We start from the raw sequence: 23,534 nt of genomic DNA on the forward strand, positions 1-23,534 counted from the left end.
GATCACAGTGAGCTGAAATCGCGCCACTGCACTCCAGCCTGGGCGACAAGAGTGAAACTCCATCTCAAAAAAAAAAAAAAAAAACCCACAAAAACAAAACAACAACAACAAAAACCCATACATGGATTCAGCTGAGGGTGCAGAGGAGCGAGCCGGTAAAGATTCAGATGAAAATATTGGGAACATTGGGAGTGGGGAGAACATTAGGGAAAAGACCTAATGCATCCTGGACTTAATAACTAGGTAATAGGGGGCTGGGTGCGGTGGCTCACGCCTGTAATCCCAGCAGTTTGGGAGGCCGAGGCGGGTGGATCACTTGAGATCAGGAGTTCAAGACCAACAGGAGTTCTGGCCAACGTGGTGAAACCCCGTCTCTACCAAAAATACAAAAATTAGCCAGGCAAGGTGGTGGGCGCCTGTAATCCCAGCTACTCAGGAGGCTAAGGCAGAAGAATCACTTGAACCCGGGAGGTGGAGGTTGCAGTGAGCCGAGATAGTGCCACTGCACTCCAGCCTGGGCGACAGAGCAAGACTCTGCCTCAAAACACTCAAACACACAAACAAACAAAAAACCTAGGTGATAGGTTGACAGGTGCAGGAAACCACCATGGCACACTTGACCTATGTAACAAACCTGCACAACCTGCACGTGTACCCTGGAACTTAAAATAGTAATAATAATAAAAGAAAAAAAATTGGTAAGATTAACAGGTGAGAATGCCGTTAAGCGAAGAGGTGAGAACTCAGGTGAAGGGGCTGTGAGCTGCCGGTGAGTGTGCAGGTGAAATGGAGGTGAGGTGCAGGTGCATGCTACGTGCAGGTGAGGCAGGTGCATGCTCCTTGGCTAAAGAAGTCAGCACACTCGCAGGTGAACGCCAGGAGAAAATGCGGTGGGAACAGGTGAGGTTTCAAGTAGGATGGAGCTGAGCGGCAGGTGAGGCGGCTGGGGATTTCAGCCTCTCGCTCTTGGCAAAGAACTCCAGACACGTGAAATATAACTGAAGCTTTATTGGGAGTGGGGGAATGGGGCTGTGGTCAGTTGGGGCACCCAAAGACAATCATGTTCTCAGTGAAGGTGCCGAGGTCCTGGCATTGTTTCTGGTTCTCTTCGTCTTGGCATTCGTCCTCCTCGGGCCAGTGCTCCACCCAAGTGTCCTTCCCGATGATGTAGCTGAGGCTGCAGGGAGGAACGGCGGGTCAGGAAGGGGCGTGGATTGGGCGTGGCGCATGGGCGTGGCAATGGTGTGGGCGTGGCGTGGGCGGGGCAGTCGGGAGGGCGCGCGCACGCGCAGGGAAAGCACTCACTTGGGTTTCTCTCCCCAGAAATCGGAGGAGAGACCCCACATGAGGTAGTGTTTCCTCTCCTCCAGCTTCAGGGCTTCTCTACACTTGATGGGGCTGATGAAAGTGCGCTGCTGCCCAACCTGCACCTCATCGGAGCCTGGAGTGGAGGGGAGAGGGAAGAAGCTGAGCCGTGGGCAGGAAGCCAGGGAAGAGCCACGGGAGGCAGCGTGCTGAGCCTGACCTGACTTGATGATCTGCTCAATGGCCATGATGTACTCGTCAAAGTCATTGGACAGCTGGGCCTTGACCAGTCGGGTCTTGTACACTGTGGGGGAGAGGTGGACAGAGTGGGTGGTGGGCTTGGTTGACCATGAGGGGCACCCTGGTTTGCAAGTGCACCCGGGCACGTGGCTCTCTCTCCCAAGCAGAAAGTTGCAGAATCACAGCCAGTCACACTATGGCCCACCCCTCATTACACACACAACCATAGAGGGTCCCATGTCACCATCCACACACACTCGTGCTCGTAGGCACAGAGGTCACAGCCACCCACAATGTATAGTAACATACTATTCATACTATGCATTGACAGCGACTCATATGCACAAAATACTGTAGCCTCATGGCCACAGGCATAACCATGCACACAACCATAGCCACCGAAAACTATGGTCATATACGTAACTTCAGGACCTCACACTCACTGCCATCCACAACCACAGCCTCACACAACCACAGCCACACACAACTACAACCTCACAGCCACCCATGCAATGATGCGCACAACCACATCCACCTTTTCTCACATGAGCATACCTAGGCCACTCACAGTCATGGTTCCCCACACAATCATGGTGCCTCATGATACATGCTCACACACACACCACAGTCACCCACACCCACAGCCTGAAGCCACACCATGACAACCATACCTACCACCCACCACACAATTGGACACACACAGCTAAACATGCGTGACCCCCGCCCATCACCCACTCACCATAGTCCACTCCTGGCTCACAGGCCTTGTCCAGCCGTTCTTCCAGGGTGATCTTGTCATCCAACTTTTGTATGAAGCAATTCTCTGCAGGGTGGGGGTGGAGACAGGGTCTAAGTCCCACTCCTTATCTGGGGCCTATTGCCCATGGGTGTGGCCAGCCCTGGGAGCCTACCCCTCTTGGTATCCCCTAGGTATGGCTTTGGGGGTCCCTGGCCATGGGGTGGACGACCTGGGGAAGTGTGGCTTGCTCAGGCCCACCTGTTCCCGGCTCCAGGGAACTCACCCTCAGCACAGCGGCACAGTTCATCACGGCAGAGCTTGTCCAGCTTTCCATCCTCCTTTTCCGGATGGTAAAACCGGGTACAGCTTTCCGCTGCAGGCAGATGTGATGTGAAGATGAGAGGATAAGGGACTCCCTCCAAAGACCAGGCCTGGGAGGCCCAGATCCCCAATTCTCAGTCTTCAGACCTGGAGATGCTAGGTCTTCAACCCCTTAGATCCCTTGGACCCCGAGATGCCCTCTACTTTCTGATCTTTGGGATTCTCAGACCCTTGAGTCTCTTAGACTCTCAACTCACAGAAACCTGGGACCCCCAGACCCCAAATTCATAGATTCCTGGGACACTCAGACCTCCAACCCTCATCCCTGGAATCCTTAGACCCTTATTTTCAGAACCCACTGCAACTCACATATTCCTAGGACCCTAAGACCCCTGAACCCATCAGATCCCCAACTCTCAGATCCCTAGAACCAACTCATAGATCATTGGGACTCTCAGACCCCTAGGACCTTCAGATTACTAATCCTGAAATCCCTGGCCTGCTTAGACTGTCATTCTCAGGTCCCCTCAGAACCTCAGAACCTCAACTCATACATCCTTGGGACCCTCAGACCCGTGGGACCTTCATACTACTAATGCTCAAATCCCTGGACTCCTTAGACCTTCATTCTCAGATCCCCACAATTCATATATACCTGGGACTCTCAGGTCCCTGGAACCATCAGACCCCATGCTCTAGGTTGGCTGCTTACCCAGGTTGTAATAGGCATAGACCTTGACTGCACCAGGCTGGATAAGCTCTACATTAAAGTATTGGTGAACTTTGAAAGCTAGACAGTCATCCTCAGAGTGTGAGACCTGAGGGGGAAGGAGGAGCTTGGTCAGTGGGGTGATGTGGGAGGGAGTCCAGCATTGTCTTGGGAGTTGAGGCAGTGGTGGAGAAATTGAAGGATCGAGGAGGAAGTGGCAAAGATGAATGAGCAATTCAGCAAATCCATTTACTTTTCTTCCTAGGCGCACAGTGAGACTACCTTTCTCAGCTCCTCTTTCAATTAGGTGTGGCCAGGTGGCTGAACAGATTGCTATCTATGCCCATAAAAACAACCCATGCACAATCTTATTTTCATCTAGAATGAATGAATCCTGCAGAGAACTACAAAAGATCCTAAGGATTGCAGAGCTACAGGATGGAAGGTGCTTGGATCCCTGAGTGACTACGTGGAGCAGAGGGACCTTTCCTTACCTCCCATGCCAACTGGACTTTACGTGAGTGAGAAATACAAGTCTGTTGTGTTAAGACTCCATATTCTTAGGGGTTTTGTTTTAGTAGCTATTGTTACTTAAGCTGACTAAAATGGGATTGAGGGGCCCTGTGGATATCAGGAGTTAGCACGGAGGATATGAGGATAGGAGAATGGGAAGAAATAGAGAAGCGAGAGGAGAAAGCCCAAATCATGGTAGAGATGAAAGCGTCAGAGAATGCCAGATGGAGAGAAAATAACAGAAGAGGGGGCAGATGTGGTGGCTCATGCTTGGAATCCCAGCCCTTTGGGAGGCTGTGGCAGGAAGATCGCTTGAGGCCAGTAGTTTGAGACCAACTTGAGCAACATATCAAGACCCCCATCTCTACAAAAAATAAAACAACCAGCTGGGTACTTACACAGAATATTTATGAAGAAACAAGAACAAAAATTCAGCTGGGGCCAGGCACCAGGGGCTTGTGCCTGTAATCTCAGCACTTTAGGAGGCTGAGGTTGGAGGATCACTTGAGCTCAGGAGTTTAAGACCAGCCTGGGCAGTGCAGTGGGACCCCATATCTACAAACTTTTTTTTTTTTTAATTCACCCAGCATGGTAGCACGCACCTGTAATCCCAGCTACGCAGGAAGCAGAGGTGGGAGGATCATGTATGCCTGGGAGGTCAAGGCCGCAGTAAAAAAAAAAAAAAAAAAGCTGGGTACAAAAGCATAATATTTATGAAAACAAAAATTAGCTGGGCGCAGTGTCGCAGGCCTGCAGTTCCAGCTCCTCAGGTGGCTGAGGCAGGAGGATCCCTTGAGCCCAGGAATTTGACTTTGCAGTGAGCTAGTATCAAGACACTGCACTCCAGTCTGGGTGACAGAGCAAGACCCTGTCTCTTGAAAGAAAGAAAACAACAGAAGAGAGAAACAGATGCAAAGAAACAAACAAAGCTCAGGATTGGGTTAGGGAACGAGGCGAGACCTTGCTCTCTACAAAGCACTTAAAAAAAAAAAAAACAAAGGGGCTTTTTTTCAATGGTTGTTTAAGACTCTGATAAGAAGCTGGAGGAGGCAAATGGTCAGAAGATGAGATGCTTATAGAAGATGCTGGGTTGACCCCCTTATTTTACAAGCTCCTTCCCCTACAACTCAGCAGCACAGACCCTGTCTCCTCTAGCCCAGGGCTAGTCTGACCCAGAGACAAAAGCTGAAAGGAAAAGAAAAGACCAGCCAGATAGAGGTCAAGATGCCCCTGGAAGCCTCCCAGGGGAGGATGATGCAGCCTTACCTTGTCCAGGTAGATGATGAGGGTGTTCCTATCGGAGAAGGCTTTGTCCAGCTCATACTTGGAGATGTATCTGTCAACACCGTTGGCCAGCTGGGAAAAGGTGGAGCCTGTGAAAAATCCCTCCTGGACCCCTCTCTCCCTGCAGCCTCTTCCAGAACCCAGGCTCCTTTCCACTTATCCCAGCTCCTGAGCCCTTCATACCTGCTTGAGGTCATCTGTGTCTGGAGCAAAGCCAGTCATCATGGATATGTCCAGTATAGACATAGTGGCATCCTGGTCTCCCCGGTACCTGGATAGTGCAGAAAGAAGGGCATTGGGTCCCAAGGAGGGGTCAGCCCCAAGGGTCTGTTCCTGGACAAGGAGGTCTGATTGGGCACTGAGACTTCCGATTCCCACATAGCAGCACAGAGGGGCATTACAATTTTTTAGGAAACATTTTCCCAAAGGAAATATAAAGCGAGGTAATGTAATGGTCAAGGTGATTAAGAGCTCAGACTCTGCACCCAACTGCATGGATTCAAATTCCAGCTGTAAATAACATTGGATGCATTATTTGACTCCCTCCCTACTTCAGTTCTAGAAAACAAAGGCAAGAATACAGGCAGCCCTCACTTTGCATGATTCAGTTAAATAACACTAGTAGCCCAGTGACATGGTTCACTTTCAGTACCCTGGTATATTGATCATGAGTAGTTACATATGGTATAAACTTTGTTGCTAACTCTTCAGTCTAGAAATCACGACGTAAATAAAAGATAAGCATCATAATTGAGGGCAAATTACTGTCACTCCTTTCAAAGTCCATCAGTGATTGGTTACTGAGCTTCTGCTCTTCAATTTATGCACAGACAGCAAAGTGTGTAGTTGTGTTGACTCCCTGTCTCCAGGTGGCTAACTCCCATGAGATTTTACAACAATGTATCACGAAAAGAGGGAACTGGCCAACAAATATAAAAATGCAGCAAAGAAATGAAAAGTGATAATGCCAGAAGTGAACTTCAAAGACAGCATAAATGGAGTTATCGAAGAATAGCAGACTATGGGGATGTTGACCCTGCTGCCATTTGAGAGATAGGTGGCATAGAGGAACTCAGGGAAGGCAAATGTATTAGCATAAACAAGGAAGGTCATGGGGACAAAAAGGATGAAGATGTCCCAGAGGAAGGGACGTTATAGAATACAAAGTCACTTTAAAGGAACTCTTGGAGGAATTTTGTGACATGGAAAGCTGAAAGGATAAAATATTGGAAGCTGATCCAAACTTAGAAAGGAGCAAGACAATGTACTAAGGCATAGAAAAGATGTTTACTCCATGTTGTAAATTATACAAGGAGAAGAAGGCAAGCATTTTTTGAACTAAAGTACTCTCCGTAAGTGTCATACAAAGGAAAAAAAAACAAAAACAAATACACCTTGCATCTCAATGTTCTAATGTTTTAAATTACAGTGTAGTCAAATACTCATCTTACTATGTCTTTCATTTCCCTGTATCTTTATCTTATTTTATTCTATTTTTTTTTTTTTGAGACGGAGCTCGCTCTTTCGCCCAGGCTGCAGTGCAGTGGTGCGAACTCAGCTCACTGCAAGCTCCGCCTCCTGGGTTCATGCCATTCTCCAGCCTCAGCCTCCCAAGTAGCTGGGACTACAGGCGCCCGCCACCATGCCTGGCTAATTTTTTTGTATTTTTAGTAGAGACAGTGTTTCACCGTGTTAGCCAGGATGGTCTCGATCTCCTGACCTCGTGATCCGCCCACCTCAGGCTCCCAAAGTGCTGAGATTACAGGCGCGAGCCACCGCACCCGGCCATTTCCCTGTATCTTTATAACTGGCAGTATGATAATTTTAAATGTTGTAATGGAAACATTTAGGCTGGGCATAGTGGCTCATGCCTGTAATCCCAAAACTTTGGCAGCCCAAGACAGAGGAATGCTCAAGGCTAGGAGTTCGAGACCAGCCTGGGCAACACAGTGAGGCCCTGCCTCTAGAAAGAATAAAAAATAAAAATTAGCCAGGTGTCATGGCACACGCCTGTAGTCCCAGCTACTTGAGTGGCTGAGGCAGGAGGATCGCTTGAGCCAGGGAGTTTGAGGTTACAGTGAGCTATGATTGTGCCACTGCACTCCAGCATGGCTGACAGAGCAAGACCCTATCTCTCTAAAAAGAAAAAAAGAAAACTTTAAAGGTCGTGGAATGATTGTGTACTTTTCTCCATTGATTGCTAAGATGCTTTGACAGTCTCAACTTACATGGTCATTGCTGTGGTCTTACATTAACATGCAAAGCAAGGACTGTCTGTGTTGTCTGCCTCGTGGTGGATACTTAGAACAGCATCAGATACACAGTGTACTTGGAAAGTATTGAATATCATGGATATTATTTGCAAGAATTCTTGCTAGAGATAGAGGGATGGCCAAGATCAACCCCGGTGACCTAGCTTCTTACCTGGTACAGATCTCAAGGATCATAGTGTTCTTGGCATCCTGAGGCCTCTTTTCTAGAAACACAGAAGAGAGAAAGATGGGAGAGGGTATACCTGTGTGTTGATTCAGGAGGGGGGAGGACATTAGAAGTGGGGTAGAAGGAAGGTGACAGATAAGGCCTTGATTCCTTTTACCTGTTTCTGGTGCTGGTTTTATGGTGACCTTGAGGTCGAATTTATTACAGGTGAGTTGATCTTTGGCCTTAGCATGGTACATTGTCACCACCTGGTAAGATGGGAGAGGAGACACAATGTCAGCCCACAGGACTAGGACTGCTGGGGACAAGAGGAGATGGTCCCTCTGGGGCAGAGGGGCATGGGCCAGGCAGGTGTGGGTTTCTGTTCCTTACCGACAAGGTGCCTTGGCCTTTTCCTTCAGCTGTGACTGTGAAACCCTCATTTTCCTTTGTCTGCAGAGTGAAAAGAGAGAAGACAGCATGTTGGGAATTAAGCCTTCTGCTGCCTGTGATGGTCACCTGGCCCTCCCTCTTGCTTCCCAGTAAACCCTGGCTAGTGTAGGGGGAGACAGCCAGAGTGAGGAGGGCTTGCCTGGGTGACTGTACCTCTTCTGATCGCAGGAGGCTGGCAGATTCCCAGTGGATACGGTGGGTGATCTTGGAGCTGCGGCTGGGCAGTTGGAGGGACACATCCAGGTTCAGTTCCTTGTGGTCAGGGACGTCCTTTTGGTATTGAGCCAAGGCTTGGAACACCATGAAGGTGGCCTAGAACCCACAAGAGAGAAAGATGGTGATCTGGGAGCCTGGAAAAGTGGCTAGAATCCAATGGGGGATAAAGAGGTTCAAATCAGAGCTGGGACATCAAAGTGTGGCCTAGAACCTACTAGAGAGTGCAGGGGTAATAATTGGAGGTCACTGGACTCTGAGGATGTGTTCAGAACTCTCCAAGGGACAGAAACTTACACCAGGACTTGGAGATGCTGAGAACATGTCTAGAATCCATCAGAAAGTCCAAATGTAAGACTGAAGTTCTAGCGACCCTGAAGATGTGGTCTAGACCCATCAAGAGCATAGAGTCTTAGACCACGGCTTGGAGACACTGAGAATATATCTAGAACCCACTCATGAAAAACAGAATAAAACTGTAGCCAGAGGATACTGAGCATATAATCTACAACCCAAGAGTGACAGTGTAACACTGAGAACGTGATTGACAGACCACCAGAAAGAAAGGAGGTCAACTGGAGCCTGAAGTTGCTGAAGCCTGAAGTTACTGAAACCATGGCCTAGAAGAGGGTTTGCATAATGCCCCAGGGTAACTGGGAACATAGTACAGAGCCTGCCAGTGAGGCAATGTGACATTGGGAGCCTGGTAGAACTGGGAACCTAGTCTAGAACCCACCAGTGAGACAGAGTAAGATTGTGAGCCTGGTAGAACTGGAAAACTGGTCTAGAACCCACCAGGTGGAGAGAAAGGCTTAGACCTGAACCTGGGCCCTGAGAACATGATCTAGACACCTGGGGCAAGAAGAAGGCTCAACACACAGCTTGGAGTATCCAGATTGTATTCTAGAACTTATAGATGGGTTTGCAACTAAGAAAAACTGATTCTCAACTCCACTCCAATCACACTGGCTCGTAGGAAAGAAGAACTGCCTCACTGGGCCTCAGTGTCTTCTCTAGGAGGCCAGTGGGAAGCCACAGGAGACAGCGATACATGTGCCTAGGGGCTGTGGGCCCACTTGCCTGGGTACTGCCATAGCCACCACCGTAGTATCTCTGTTCATTGAGCCAACGCACGACGGGAGGCACAAAGTCAAAGTCTTTTAGCTGCAGTAGGGCCAAGAGGGCATAGGATGTGGCCTCCACGTTGTAGAGCTGCTTACCAGGGTCCTCCCAGCGGTTCTTATCTGCAAAGAAGATACCCCATCCCCAGTGCTCACTGCTCTGTCCAGCCTGGGGATGGCTCAGAGAAAGCTCAGAAAGAGATGCATGCTAGACTTCCTGGTGTTCGGGTGTCCTGGCTGACATTCGAGGCTCTCAATTACTGGGCTCCTGCCTTAACTCTCTTGTTTCATCAACTCTCACTTCGCCCTTTGAAATGAATGCTTAATACGCATTTGTTGAATAAATGACGCAACACCTTCTTGTGTGGTTTACAATGAGGACCTGCTAAAACTTAGAGCCATGCATCCCAGCTCAGCTCAGGGTTATGCATCCCAGCTTGACACCTTACGACTATCCATCTCAGCTTGGCTTAGGGTCATCCGTCCCAGCTCAGCTAAAAGCCATGCATCCCAACTCAGTATCTCCTGCCCTAAACTTCAGCCATGCATCTCCCTTCACCCCTCCAGGCCAACCCTCACCTTTGGCTGTGGTCAGAAATTTGTTGAGAAGAGGCCCCTTCAGCCTGTCCATCTGGGCCAGAGCATAGCCAGCAATGGCCACAGTGTAGGATCTCTGTAGGTTCATGTAGTTGGCTTCAAGGAAGTCTCCTGCTTTAGTGATGCTGCCTGGCAGGCTCTATGAGAAAGAGGATCAGATTCTCTGGTCATGTGAGCATTGCTGTCACATTAGTAAGGATCATACGAGCAGCACTTCCTGAGCAGCAGGGATTTCTGTCCTTGGGATACACCTGTCTTAGATTTGTCCATTTTTGAGGATTTCCCAGATATTTTAGCCACCATGAGCTGCCTTGTTGCTGCATATCTATGATGTATCTGGAGAAATCCATGTACCCCATGGTGTGCTGGTAAACGTTTAACAACCAGTTCTCCAGTGGGAGGGTTGAGAGATCCTTGTTTTATAATGATTGACAATTTCCGTGGTGTAAATACTCCCACCAGGGCCAGTTTCACGGTGTCAGTGTGACATCACTGAACAAACTGTTGGTGAGACATTCTCCAAATTGTTACTCATAAACTAGTATGGGCCAGATTCAGTACACCACTGTGAACACCTCATCCAGTCATCATCATCATCATCATCATCTTTATCTTCTTCGTCATCATAGCTCACACTTACTTTGTGTCATTCAGATAGCCACACATTGAATCTCATAAAACCTGATGAGAATACTGAGCCCTGAGAGATGCAGTAATTTTGCAAAGACCACCTAGGAAGTAAGTGGCAGAGTTAGGATCCAAACACAGCCTTCTGGGGATGGAGGAAGACATGATTTGTACTGTTTTCTCATTTCCATGATGTAAATACTTCCATCACTGATATCAACCTACCAATATGGCATCATTGAATGTAGAGTCGGGAAGAGCTTTGCAGTAGCACAGTATTATAGAGTATTTTCACTATACAGATCCAATAGACATAAGTAACCCCAAGAGTATAGATTATGGGAGTAAGGCATTTAGGAAGTGATGAGTTTGAGTGTTTCTAACCTTTGTGTTTAATATAATTTATTTAACTGTAAGTTTTATAACTTAGTTTTTTTGTTTGTTTGGTTGGTTGGTTTTTTTTTTTTTTGAGATGGAGTCTCGCTCTGGCCCAGGCTGGAGTGCATGGCACAATCTCAGCTCACTGCAACCTCCGCCTCTCGGGTTCAAGCGATTCTTGTGCCTTAGCCTCCTGCGTAGCTGGGATTACAGGTGCCCCCTCCACCATGCCCGGCTAATTTTTGTATTTTTAGTAGAGACGGTGTTTTGCCATGTTGGCCAGGCTGGTTTTGAACTCCTGACCTCAGGTGATCTGCCGGCCTTGGCCTCCCAAAGTACTGGGATTACAGGCTCACTGCGCCTGGCCTAATACTTAGTTTTTAATAATAATTGTATTTAATGACCAGCTTGAAAAATTCCTGGAAATTTAACACTGGGCTCTAGCAAGCTGGTTATAGTACACTTTTTTTTTTTTTTTTTTTTTTTTTGAGAAAGGAGTCTTGCTGTGTTGCCCAGGCTGGAGTGCAGTGGCACAATCTCGGCGCACTGCAACCTCCACCTCCCTGGTTCAAGCAATTCTCCTGCCTCAGCCTCTTGAGTAGTTGGGATTACAGCACACTCTTGACCTCAGGAGTCTGGTTTCACAGCCTGCGCTATACTCTGCTATAATGTTGCTATGTTGTAGCAGAAACAAATCTCTTTTATTCCTGCCCACTTGCCTCTCTGACATCCACTCCTTTTGTAAGAACTTCTTCTCCCTTCCATTCACGTGGCCTCAGTGGAAGCAGCCATGTCTGCCCACTGAGACCTACTTCCTGTCCTTAGCTGATTGGTCCAGATGTAGTCATCTGACCCAGGCTGAGCCAATCAGAGTCCTTCCCTGGGAATATGGAGGCCCTAACCTTGATCTGATATTGTCTCTAAGGAAGGCAGCCATATTCTGCCCGAGCTGAATTATTGGCCAAGAACGGAATGAAGATCACGGCAGAGAGGAGCAAAGCATCCTGGCAGAGTCCCTGAGGCCACCTTCATCTCTATTTGATGCCTTGGTGCCTGAACATAAATTCCCCATCAATTTTTGTATAATCTGGGTCACATGTGTGTTATATCTGGGACAACTCAGAGGCCTAAAAATACAGAGATCGTTATTATCCCCATTTTACAGATGCACATCCTGAGTGAGGCTCAAGGGTGGAAGTGCCCGTGAGTCAGGATTTGAAGTCAGACTTCTCTGACCCCACAGTCCCCCACCCTTCTCGCTCTCTCTCTCTCTCTCTCTCTCTCTCTAGGCCTTGGTCCCTCTTGGGTGTTAGAGGTAACAGACCTGTGTTTGTTTTTCTCTTCACTGGCCCCTCCCCTCCATCTCTTTTCCTAAGCGGGGAGAAGCCACTAGCTGGGGGTGGAATCCTGGGCTTCCCACTTGGAAAGCGAAACGTTAAAGAACCTGCTCAAAACCCCACGGTCAGCTAGGTTCAGTGACTCACGCCTGTAATCCGAGCACTTTGGGAGGCTAAGGTGGGTGGATCACTTGAGGTCAGGAGTTCGAGACCAGCCTGGCCAACATGGCGAAACCCTGTCTCTACTAAAAATACAAATATTAGGCTGGGTGCAGTGGCATGCCTGTAATCCCAGCACTTTGGGATGCCACGCCTGGCAGATCACCTGAGGTCAGGAGTTCGAGACCAGCCTGGCCAGTACGGTGAAACCTCATGTCTACTAAAAGGACAAAAATTAGCCGGGTGTGGTGGCAGGTGCCTGTAATCCCAGCTGCTCTGGAGGCTGAAGCAGTAGAGTCCCTTGAACCCGGGAGGCGAAGGGTGCAGTGAGCTGAGATCATGCCACTGCATTGCGGCCTGGGTGACAGAGTGAGACTCCATCACAAAAAACAAACAAACAAACAAACAAACAAAAAAAACACAATAAAGCAGACAAAGGCATTCCAAACTCTCAGCGGCCCATCTTTCCAAGCTTCTCTGCTTCAGAATCAAAACCAGAGGAAAAAGAGACAGTGATGAGCCAACGGTTTTCACCATTTCCTGTTTGGAGTCACGGATCCCTTTGAAAATCACCTGAAAGATCCTTTGGACTAAGGAAATAGTCTTAGCTCTGTATCCCAAGTTTTCTTTAAGGAAGCGGCAAGGACGCAACTGTACTGATCATGTAGCAATGATGTAGAAAGCACTTTTGGAAATGGGCTAAAAACCCTCTGAAAATTGTAAGGCAGACAGAAAGAATCCCCACCTTTGATCTCTTTGTGCCTCGGTTTTCTCATCTGCAAACTGGGGATAATAAGAATGACTTACCTTTCAGGCTGCTAAAAGGATTATGAAACTTAACATTTGAAACTATTAGAGGGGGGTCTGTATTAGATGAGTTAAGTGCTCAATACATGTTAGGTATTATCATGACTGCAGTGATGTCTGCTATTGCACTGGGAGAGCTGCAAATTCCCCGAAGGCAACCTCTCACTCTCCAAGGTGGCTGTGCTCTGCATCGGGTAAGGTAGGGTAGGGTGGGAAGACGGAGGGCACTTACGTTGACCTGCTCCTCGCAAATATCTTTAGCCTCCTGCAGCGAGATGAGAACAAAGGCTGTGAGGGCCATGTCTTTCTCGTTGTTGTTCCGTAATCCACCCTGGGATGGAGAGCAGAAAGCAAGGATGGGGTCACCGGTGTGTCCACACATGCCAGTCATGCCCCCTGCAGATTCAGAATCAGGGGGTCTGGGCAGGGCTGAGTCTCTTCTAGGTGTCACCCCGCTACCCTAGGAAGGTCAAACTTCTTAGTATTAATTCATGCAATAATTTATTCCTTCTGCAAATGTCAATGTACAATGTGCAATGTACAATGGGTACAATGGTTTGATCCATTGTAAAACCAGACATGGGCTCTAGCCCTCACAGAGCTTTTGTCTAGTAGGGAAGATGGATATGGTCCATCCAGCTCCTCAAAAGATATACACTTTTTTTTTTTTTCTGAGACAGTTTTGCTCTTGTTGCCCAGGCTGGAGCGCAATGGCATGATCTCAGCTCCCTGCAACCTCCGCCTCCTCTGTTCAAGCAATTCTCCTGCCTCAGCCTCAGAAGTAGCTGGGATTACAGGCATGTACCACCACACCTGGATAATTTTTTTGTATTTAGTAGAGATGCGGTTTCCCATGTTGCTCAGGCTGGTCTCGAACTCCTGACCTCAGGTGATCCACCTGCCTCGGCCTCCCACAGTGCTGGGATTACAGGCATGAGCCACTGCACCCAGCCAAGAGATATATACTTATAAGTGGATGAGTTCTGTGCAGAGGAATGGGACGTAGCAGCGAGAATGAACTGTGGGAATATGACCCAGTTGGGGAGGTCAGAAAAAGTGTCCCTGAGGGAGTCAACTCTCACAGAGGGCAGGGATTAGCATACTAGGTGGCAGAAACAGCATGTGCAAAGGCCCTGTAGAACAATAGAGCAAGGCTCCTATCAATGGATGGAGCCTGGAAAGAAAAGAAAGGCTGGAAGTCTGGAAGCCTGAAAGGTGAGACTGAGGCAGTGATTCTCCATCTCAAGCACACATTAGCATCACCTTGAGGAATAGGGGCACTTTTAAAAACTCAGATTCCTAGGCCAGGCGCGGTGGCTCATGCCTGTAATCCCAGCACTTTGCGAGGCCAAGGTGGGCGGATCACCTGAGGTCAGGAGTTCGAGACCAGCCTGGCCAACATGGTGAAACCCCGTCTCTACTAAAAATACAAAAATTAACCGGGCATGGTGGAGCGGGCGCCTGTAATCCCAGCTACTGAGGAGGCTGAGGTAGGAGAATTGCTTGAACCTGGGAGGTGAAGGTTGCAGTGAGCCAAGATCGGGCCATTGCACTCCAGCCTGGGTGACAAGAGCAAAACTCCATCACACACACACACACACACACACACACACACACACACACACACACCCCCCTCAGATTCCTGGGTCCTGCCCCTAGAATTTCTGATTCAGTGAATCTGGGGTCCGGTCTCAGAATATGTTTTGTTTTTGAGACAGGGTCTCACTCTGTTATCAGCCTGGAGCGCAGTGTCACGATCATGGCTCACTGCAGCCTCGACCTCCTGGGCTCAAGCCATCCTCCTGTCTCGGCCTCCCAAAGCGCTGGGATTACAGGCATGGGCCGTCGAGCCCAGCCACAGAGTGTGCATTTCTAGTAAGTCATGGGTGCTGCTGCTGCTGCTGGTCTGAGGATGACACTTGGAGAACCAGTGCTCAAAGGAGTTTTGCGTTTAAGAGCCACAGGGGGGAGCCACGGGACTTTCTAAGAACTGATCCAGCTGGATTTGAAAAAATCACCCCAGCTGCTATGTGGTGAGTGTCTGAGAGCCAATAAAAGTGGCAGGCCACCAGGATGATGATCAGGAGGTGGCTTCTACAAGGTCTCCAAATAAGGAGGGGCGGGGAGAGTGTTGCTTGGACCAGGGGCTGGCCATGAGGATGGAGAGAAGGAGGTGATTCTTGTAACATCATGGAAGAATGCAGGTGTTGATGGATTGAATGTGAGAAAGGGATTCCCAGGCAGGACCCCTGCACTTGGTTTAATGAAATTCTTAATAATTTCTGAGCGAGGGGCCGTGCATCTTCATTTTGCACTGGGCTTCGCAGGTCTCTGGTTTTGCAATGCTGGAGTGACCCCTCTGGCTCATTTATCTCCCTGCCCTCACCCCCCATCCCAATCTTTGCAAAGGGAATTAGGCAGTGGGCACATGGAGGTGGGGGTCTCTCTCGTGTTCATCCTGTGAGACTCAGGAGCCTCTCTCTTCCATTTTGCCCTAAATCCCAGCTCTTACAATCATTTCTTGGTGTATCACGGGCGCATCCTCCTGGAAGACCCCGTCGGGCTTCTGCTTCTCTAGGATCAGCCATTTAACAGCCCCGCAGAGGACTTGGGAGTCGATGGCAATGAGGTTGACAGCCAGAGAGAAGACCTTGACCACGTAGGCGGTCAGCCTGGAGTGGGCACAGAGCATGAGCCAATCGGCTCTGAGATCCAGAGAATGCCATGTCAACCAGCCAATGAGTGGGGGGGAGGGGGGGGAGGGACCAGGGCCTGGCCCAGTTTGCCTGGTTTGCCTTCCCAGGCCCCAGGACCCTGCTGTTGCATGCAGTCCGTGCTTAAGGATGCTTAATGACCGCTGGCCACTCAGCCAGTGCTTGCCTGGACTCTGCAGCTCCAGGGCTGTTTGGGCAAGGCTGGCCTAGGGGACCACCCCTGGACAGGGTCCGGGCCCTGCTGGGTGTTGAGGGTGGGGAGTATGCATGGCCTGAGCTGGCTGTTGGGACTCACCAGGTGCTGGGTGCCCGTTTCACGAAGGCCGCATAGGCAGAGCTGGGTTGTCTGAAGGCCAGTTGCTGGGTGTACCCTGCAGGGAAGAGAGAGGAACCCCCAAAAGAGCCGGGGCTGAGCAGAGGGGGCACGCCAGAAAGGGCAGGGGCGGGGTGCAGAGAGGAGACAGGGGCTTAGGGTGGTGGAGGGGCTCTGGGAGGAGGGGACCTTAAAGAGGGAAGGACTCAAAGAGGGTGGGGGATCAGAACGAGGAGGTGGAAGAGTTCTCAGAGGACAAGGGATTCAGAGAGGGGAAGGATCTTGAGGGTGGGGGGCTTTCAGGGAGGGGAGGGCTCTCAGAGAGGGGGTGGAGTCTCAGGGAAGAGGCATGGCCTGGAGAGGACGTGGGGCCTCAGATGAGAGTGGCTGGGAGAGGAGGTGGGGCCTCACAGGAGGGTGTGGCCTTCAGAAGATGTGGGGACTCAGGGGATGGGCGTGGCCTTGAAAAGAGGCAGGGTCTCATGATTCTGGCCTGGGAAGAGACAGAGCCTCAGAGGGCGTCGCCTTGAGAAGAGGTGGGGGGGGCCCCTCAGGGGATGGGCGTGGCCTTGAGGAGAGGCGGGGTCTCATGAAGAGCCTGGCCTGGGAGGAGTCAGGGCCTCAGAGGGCGTAGCCTTGAGAAGAGGTGGGGCCTCAAATGAGGGGTGTGGCTAGGAGAGGAGGTGGAGCCTCAGGGGAGGGCGTGGTCTTGAGATGAGGTGGGATCTTAGGGGAGGGGGGCGCTCGGAAAGGGGTCCCTGGGGTCTCCAAGAGGGGCAGGGAGCCCACCCTTCTTGATGAGCTCCAAGGCCCCCTGCCGCTTCTCTGGGCCGAACTTCTCCCACTGCTCCGTTTCATCCAGGTAATGCACAGCGATGACCGTGGGCGTCATGCTGATCATGTTCTGTTCCCCGCAGCCCGAGGGGGTCACAATGAGGTGCTTCAGCCGTTCCGCGTCGATGGCATCCTCTGTCATCTGGGCCACTGGGGTCCCTGCAGCAGGTGGGAAGAGGACGTTGCTCAAGCCAGGTGGGTGACCCACCTTGGGGTGGGGTGAAAAGGGTTCCAGTCTCCCAACCAGCCAGGGCCAAGGGGTCAGGGACAGGCGAGGGCTGGGAGGATGTGACTGCGGGGAGGGGAGGCTGCATGGCTGAGTGGCTGTTCGGGGATCTGCACTGTTAGGAGTGGGACGTGCTTCACAGGGGCACCCTGGTCATTGGGTCCCGTTTCACCAGCAGTAAAATAATTCCAGTAACAATATTCAGGAATACTTATATAGCGCTTAATGTTACTTCCCAGGCTGTTCTAAGAGAACACCATAGAGTATCTCATTTAATCGTCACACCAGGCTGGGCGCGGTGGCTGAAGCCTGTAATCTCAGCACTTTGGGAGGCCGGGGTGGGTGGATCATCTGAGCTCAGGAGGTGGAGACCAGCCTGACCAACATGGTGAAACACCATCTCTACTAAAAATACAAAAATTAGTGGGGATGGTGGTGGGGGCCTGTAGTCCCAGCTACTCGGGAGGCTGAGGCACGAGAATCACTTGAACCCGGGAGGCAGGGGTTGCAGTGAGCCGAGATCGCGCCACTGCACTCTAGCCTGGAGACAGAGTGAGACTCCACCTCAAAAAAAAAAAAAAAAAAAAAAAAAAAAAAAAAAAAAATCGTCACACCAACCCTTGGAGGTAGATACTATTATTCTTTCCCTACCAAAGGTGAAAAAACCAAGGCTGTTGCCCCAAAGCCTTATAGCTTACAGGTTGCAAGGCCCTTTCTTTCTCCAGTCTTCCCTCCTGGGGCAAGAAATGACCTCCAAAATTTCTGCTCTTGTACTATGTTGCTTGTCTTTTTGTTTGTTTGTTTGTTTGTTTTTGTTTGAGACGATGTCTTGCTCTGCTGCCCAGGCTGGAGTGCAGTGGCGTGATCTCATCTCACTGCAACCTACGCCTCCCATGTTCAATCGATTATCCTGCTTCAGCCTCCCTAGTAGCTGGGATTACAGGCATGTGCCACCATGCCCGGCTAATTTTTGTATTTTTAGTAGAGACAGGGTTTCACCATGTTGGCCAGGCTGGTCTCAAACTCCTACCTCAGGTGGTCTGCCTGCCTCGGCCTCCCAAAGTGCTGGGATTACAGGCTATTGCTTCTCATTTAAGCTGATTTCCCATCTAAGAAGCACAGATGGTCTAGAAAAAATTAAAATAAACTGATGTATCAGCGAAAGCTCTTTGCTGAACTAAATGCTATCTGGAGGCTTCTATAAAACCGATCATAGCAAATAATATCTGTACGGTTAAAAAAATTTTTAGGTCGGGCACGACGGCTCACGCCTGTAATCCCAGCACTTTGGGAGGCCGAAGCGGGTGGATCACGAGGTCAGGAGATCGAGACCATCCTGGCTAACACGGTGAAACCCTGTCTCTACTAAAAATACAAAAAAATTAGCCAGGCGTGGTGGCGGGCACCTGTAGTCCCAGCTACTCAGGAGGCTAAGGCAGGAGAATGGCGTGAACCCGGGAGGCGGAGCCTGCAGTGAGCTGAGATCGCGCCACTGCACTCCAGCCTGGGCGACAGAGTCAGACTGTCTCGAAAAAAAAAAAAAAAAATTTAAAAGAGGGAAAACAGATCACAGATGGGCTGTTCTAGCTGAGGGGGAAGAGAAAGGTGCGGGATAAACACCTCCAGAATGAGATGGAATTTGGCTCCGTCCATGACCTCCTCGGACCCATGGGGTCGGGGTCAAGGGTGTCTCACCTTGCAGGAGAATTCTGGTCTCAGACTCGGTGTCCGGGACTTGGTCACTGAGGTCTGCAGGTGGGATGTCCTCTTTCTGCACTCCTTCTGCAGGGTGAGTGAGAGACACCGATGGCTCTAGCTCCCTCCCGCCCTATCCTACCTCACTAAACCCAGGTCATTTACCCGCCTTACCCCGCCAGCCCCTCAGCCCCTCCCTCTGCAGCCAACTCACCACGGCCCAGGCGTTCTGGATCCAGGGTGCGAACAGCCACAGTTTTGTTCATTCTGATTCCTTCCGGCTACGCAGTGTTGGAGGTGGGGGGAGTCGTTGGATGAATAAAAGAACAGACCGACACAGAGATGGTCAGCAGGGCACTGTCCTTAGAATTACCCTAGCATTGCTGGGCGCGGTGGCTCATGCCTGTGATCCCAGCACTTTGGGAGGCCGAGGTGGGTGGATCACGAGGTCAGGAGATCGAGACCATCCTGGCTAACACAGTGAAACCCCATCTTTACTAAAAATACAAAAAATTTAGCCCGGTGTGGTGGTGGGCGCCTGTAGTCCCAGCTACTGGGGAGGCTGAGTCAGGAGAATGGCGTGAACCCAGGAGGCGGAGCTTGCAGTGACCGAGATCGCGCCACTGCACTCCAGCCTGGGCAACAGAGTGGGACTCCATCTCAAAAAAGAAATAAATAAATAAATAAAAATCTTTAAACTGAGTATAAAAAAATTATTGATTGGTGATGGTTGATGAGCTTTTTGGCACCCCCTAAAATTCTATGTCTGGGGTCATCTCACTCACTTTACCCCAATCCCGGCTTTGCTTCTGAAATTCTGGGACTTCCAAATTTCCTAAGCTTGACACTATGATTCTTAGTGTCTCAGAGCCTGGATCTCCAACCTGAGTCAACAGTATGAAGACCAGGAGCCCTCTCTGAAGGACAAGGGTTTGTGGGTGCCCCAAGCACTCACCACGACCTTCAGGGACTTCCTGACACCGTCACTGATGAAATAATGGTAGACGGCAGCCTTGACTTCCACTTCCTGCAGGCCGGTCTTTAGCGGTACGATGACATAAGGAACAGACAATGAGGACTTGGCGGGGATGGTTACAGTCTGCTGGTGACGCCTCTTGGTGGTGGCCAGGCTGCAGAAGGCTGGATTGTGGAGTAGCTCCACCCTCACCTGCCAGGGAGAGAAAGTATCCAGGCAAGTGTGTGTGCAACAGGCTACCTACCCCCTTGCAGCCTCCAAGAAGCCTCTGCCACCCCGGGACCCACCTTGAGCTCTTCGTTCTGCCGGTAATTGTAGAGAACGGCTCGGATTTCCACCTGCTCGTTTCGAACAACAGAGTAGGGTAGCCGCAGGTCGATGAAGAAGTCCTGCATTACTGTGACCTCGAAGGGGTCTGCCACACAGATCCCTGCCCGGGCAGAGACAGAACACGGAGTGTCAAGGTTGCGGAGTGGACAAGGCCAGGCTCCTGGGTCTCAGCTCTTAGTCCGCACCGCAGGAGCTCTCCCAAACTCAGCCTGTCTTTGCTGAAGCCCGTGAACTAAACGCTGTCAGTGGTGACAAATGACAGATGATGATGGTGGTGGCTGGGAGTTACCATTATTTTTTATTATTATTATTATTATTATTTGAGACAGAGCAAGACTCTGTCACCAGGCTGGAGTGAGTGGTGCCATCTCGGCTCAATGCAACCTCCGCCTCCTGGGTTCAAGCAATTCTCCTGCCTCAGTCTGTCGAGTAGCTGGGATTGCAGGCACGCACCACCACGCCCAGCTAATTTTTGTATATTTAGTAGAGATGGGGTTTCACCATGTTGGCCAGGATGGTCTCGATCTCTTGACCTCATGACCCACCCGCCTCAGCCTCCCAAGTGCTGAGACTACAGGCGTGAGCCACTGCGCCTGGCCGGAGTTACCATTATTTAATGATTTACATTCTGTTTGTAGTTTGACTCAGAGATCTATGTGTAGGGAGGAAGAGAAATCTCCAAAATATGTCTGCTTGTCTGAAATGGTAGCCCCAAGCCGTGGGGGAGCGCTGAGCACTCGAAATGGGGTTTGCCTGAGTGAGAAACTGGATTTGTACTTTTATTTGATGTACTTGTATTTAAATGTATTTAATTTAATTCAGACTTAAACTTTAAACCTGATGATCTAGCAAGGTGCGGTGGCTCATGCCTGTAATCACAGCACTTTGGGAGGCTGAGGCAGGAGGATTGCTTGAGCCCAGGAGTTCAAGGCTGCAGTGAGCTATGATCGCACCACTGTGCTCCAGCCTGGGCAACAGAGTGAGATCCTGTCTCTAAAACCAAACCCAATGAAACAAAACAAACAACTGATGCTCATTTTAAATATATGAAACACCACTGAATTATATATTTTATTATTATTTATTTATTTATTTATTTTTTGAGATGGGGTCTCGCTCTGTCACCCAGGCTGGAGTGCAGTGGCGCGATCTTGGCTCACTGCAACCTCTATATCCTGGGTTCAAGCAATTCTTCTGCCTCAGCCTCCTGAGTAGCTGGGATTACAGGCACCCACCCCCATGTCCTGCTAATTTTTTGTATTTTTAGTAGAGACAGGGTTTCACCATGTTAGCCAGGCTGGTCTCGACCTCCTGACCTCAGGTAATCTGCCTGCCTCGGCCTCCCAAAGTGCTGGGATAACAGGCGTGAGCCACCGTGCCCGACCTGAATTGTACATTTTAAAAGAGTGACATATAGTATGTGAATTAAATCTTAATTTTTAAAAAATGATGATCGATTGAGTGGAAAACGTTTAAGTATTTTTGCAACAACTTGAGTATGAGGATCTACCTTTTCTTTCTCTTTTCTTTTCTTTTTTTTTGTAGAGACGGGGCTTTGCCAAGTTGCCCAGGCTGGTCTCGAACTCCGACCTCAAATGATTTGCCCACCTCAGCCTCTCAAAGTAATGGGATTACAGGCTTGAGCCATTGCACCCGGCCTGAGAATCTACCTTTTCAGCTGTAAATTTTATGAAGCCTAAAATACAGATCAAAGTATTTCCAATGAAAACCTAGCATCCTGGGCCGGGCGCGGTGGCTCACGCCTGTAATCCCAGCACTTTGGGAGGCTGAGGAAGGCAGATCGCTTGAGGCCAGGAGTTTGAGACTAGCCTGGCCAACATGGCGACACCCTGTCTCTACTAAAAAAAGAAAACTTAGCATCCTGTTTACGCCACTGCACTCCAGCCTAGGTGACAGAGCAAGATCCTGTCTCAAAAAAAAAAATGAAAGAAAATCTAGTATCCTAAATGGGATGCACTGAATTGTAAAATACATGCTGGATTTTGAACACTTAGTGCAAACAGAAGTAAAATATATCATCAGTAATTCTGATATACTAGTAGATTATTATCAAATATTAAAAGATTAGTCATATTATTAGTGGGTTGTGGTTTTGCAACTTTTTACAAAATGTTGAAATGATACTATTTTGGGTATATTTAAATTAAATAGAATGTTTTATAATAAGTTATGATATGGTATAATTATAGATATGTAATCAATAATAAATGATACATCATTTATATTATATATCTAATAAAATATACATTATATATGTTAATATGTCAACAATAACAAATGACATATTAGTAGTAAATTATAATTATACATTATAACAAAATTAAATTATAATAAATTATGGTTTAATATAATGTATTAAATTATAATGAATTATGGTTTATTATAATTCATTATATTATAATTAAATGTATTATAAATTATAATACATATTATATGTTTATATAATATATTACATACGTAATATGTATATATAATATATACTATATTATATATAATATGTAATATGTAGATATGAAATATATTATGTAATATATAATTATATATTATATTATAATTAACTATTATAAACATATATTACAATTAATAAATATATAAATAAATATTATAATTAAATTTATTATAAATTATAATAAACCATATGAATTATGGCTGGATGACAAAGCGAGACTCCTTCTCAAAAAAAAAGAAAGAAAGAAAGAAAAGCATCAATTTTAGAGACTGTACCCCCACCCCGTCTAGCTTTTGACACTGTTAGAGTAGGCAGATAGGCGGAAATGAGCAGGCAGGGGAGCTTTCTGGGAAAAGAAGTCCCAGACAGGCTGCCTACTGATAGCGCTGCTCACTGGCAGTCAGCGAAAAGGACGACGGCTACGTTGGCTACACGTGGCCTTGTGGTTGGGGTCCTCTGGCCCTGAAGGGGACTTATCAGGTCCTAGCTGGAAATAACTTTGCTAGGGATTTTCCCCAATGATGAGCATGTGCACTGCTCCGAAAACACCCTAGAGTTGTCTTTTGCTCATTATCATGGTAAAAAACACACCCCGGGTGGAGATTTTAGACTCTAATGAGACATGCCACGTGCATGCTAGTACATACAGCCACAGAGCCTGCTCGCCCAAAGAGACCTCCCAAAACATGCTTACAAGTGACACCCGCTCACGCCCCTTCATGAAAAATCATGTAAAAGTCTCATAGAAAGAGTCC

General features: G+C 48.8%; 1 protein-coding gene across 2 annotated transcripts in view; it reads right to left on the reverse strand.

Moving 5' to 3' along the window:
• Positions 1 to 988: 988 nt before the first annotated feature.
• Positions 989 to 23,534, reverse strand: part of C3 (complement C3) — a 42,552-nt gene continuing 20,006 nt past the window's right edge. For both annotated transcript variants that reach the window (XM_024236763.3, XM_024236762.3), the window contains 22 exons: positions 20,267 to 20,409; positions 19,959 to 20,171; positions 19,218 to 19,284; positions 19,004 to 19,090; positions 17,038 to 17,241; positions 16,231 to 16,306; positions 15,734 to 15,893; positions 13,454 to 13,552; positions 9,896 to 10,052; positions 9,276 to 9,439; positions 8,136 to 8,294; positions 7,923 to 7,982; positions 7,708 to 7,798; positions 7,536 to 7,587; positions 5,295 to 5,382; positions 5,094 to 5,183; positions 3,318 to 3,423; positions 2,568 to 2,657; positions 2,285 to 2,368; positions 1,526 to 1,609; positions 1,306 to 1,441; positions 989 to 1,177 (listed from right to left, as the gene is read on the reverse strand). In XM_024236763.3, the coding sequence (XP_024092531.3) occupies positions 1,036 to 1,177; positions 1,306 to 1,441; positions 1,526 to 1,609; positions 2,285 to 2,368; positions 2,568 to 2,657; positions 3,318 to 3,423; positions 5,094 to 5,183; positions 5,295 to 5,382; positions 7,536 to 7,587; positions 7,708 to 7,798; positions 7,923 to 7,982; positions 8,136 to 8,294; positions 9,276 to 9,439; positions 9,896 to 10,052; positions 13,454 to 13,552; positions 15,734 to 15,893; positions 16,231 to 16,306; positions 17,038 to 17,241; positions 19,004 to 19,090; positions 19,218 to 19,284; positions 19,959 to 20,171; positions 20,267 to 20,409 (2,552 nt within the window). In that variant the 3' untranslated portion in view covers positions 989 to 1,035. The remainder of the gene's footprint in view (positions 1,178 to 1,305; positions 1,442 to 1,525; positions 1,610 to 2,284; positions 2,369 to 2,567; positions 2,658 to 3,317; positions 3,424 to 5,093; positions 5,184 to 5,294; positions 5,383 to 7,535; positions 7,588 to 7,707; positions 7,799 to 7,922; positions 7,983 to 8,135; positions 8,295 to 9,275; positions 9,440 to 9,895; positions 10,053 to 13,453; positions 13,553 to 15,733; positions 15,894 to 16,230; positions 16,307 to 17,037; positions 17,242 to 19,003; positions 19,091 to 19,217; positions 19,285 to 19,958; positions 20,172 to 20,266; positions 20,410 to 23,534) is intronic.

The sequence above is a fragment of the Pongo abelii genome, chromosome 20 (genome assembly GCF_028885655.2).
Source record: "Pongo abelii isolate AG06213 chromosome 20, NHGRI_mPonAbe1-v2.0_pri, whole genome shotgun sequence".
Lineage (NCBI taxonomy): Eukaryota > Metazoa > Chordata > Mammalia > Primates > Hominidae > Pongo > Pongo abelii.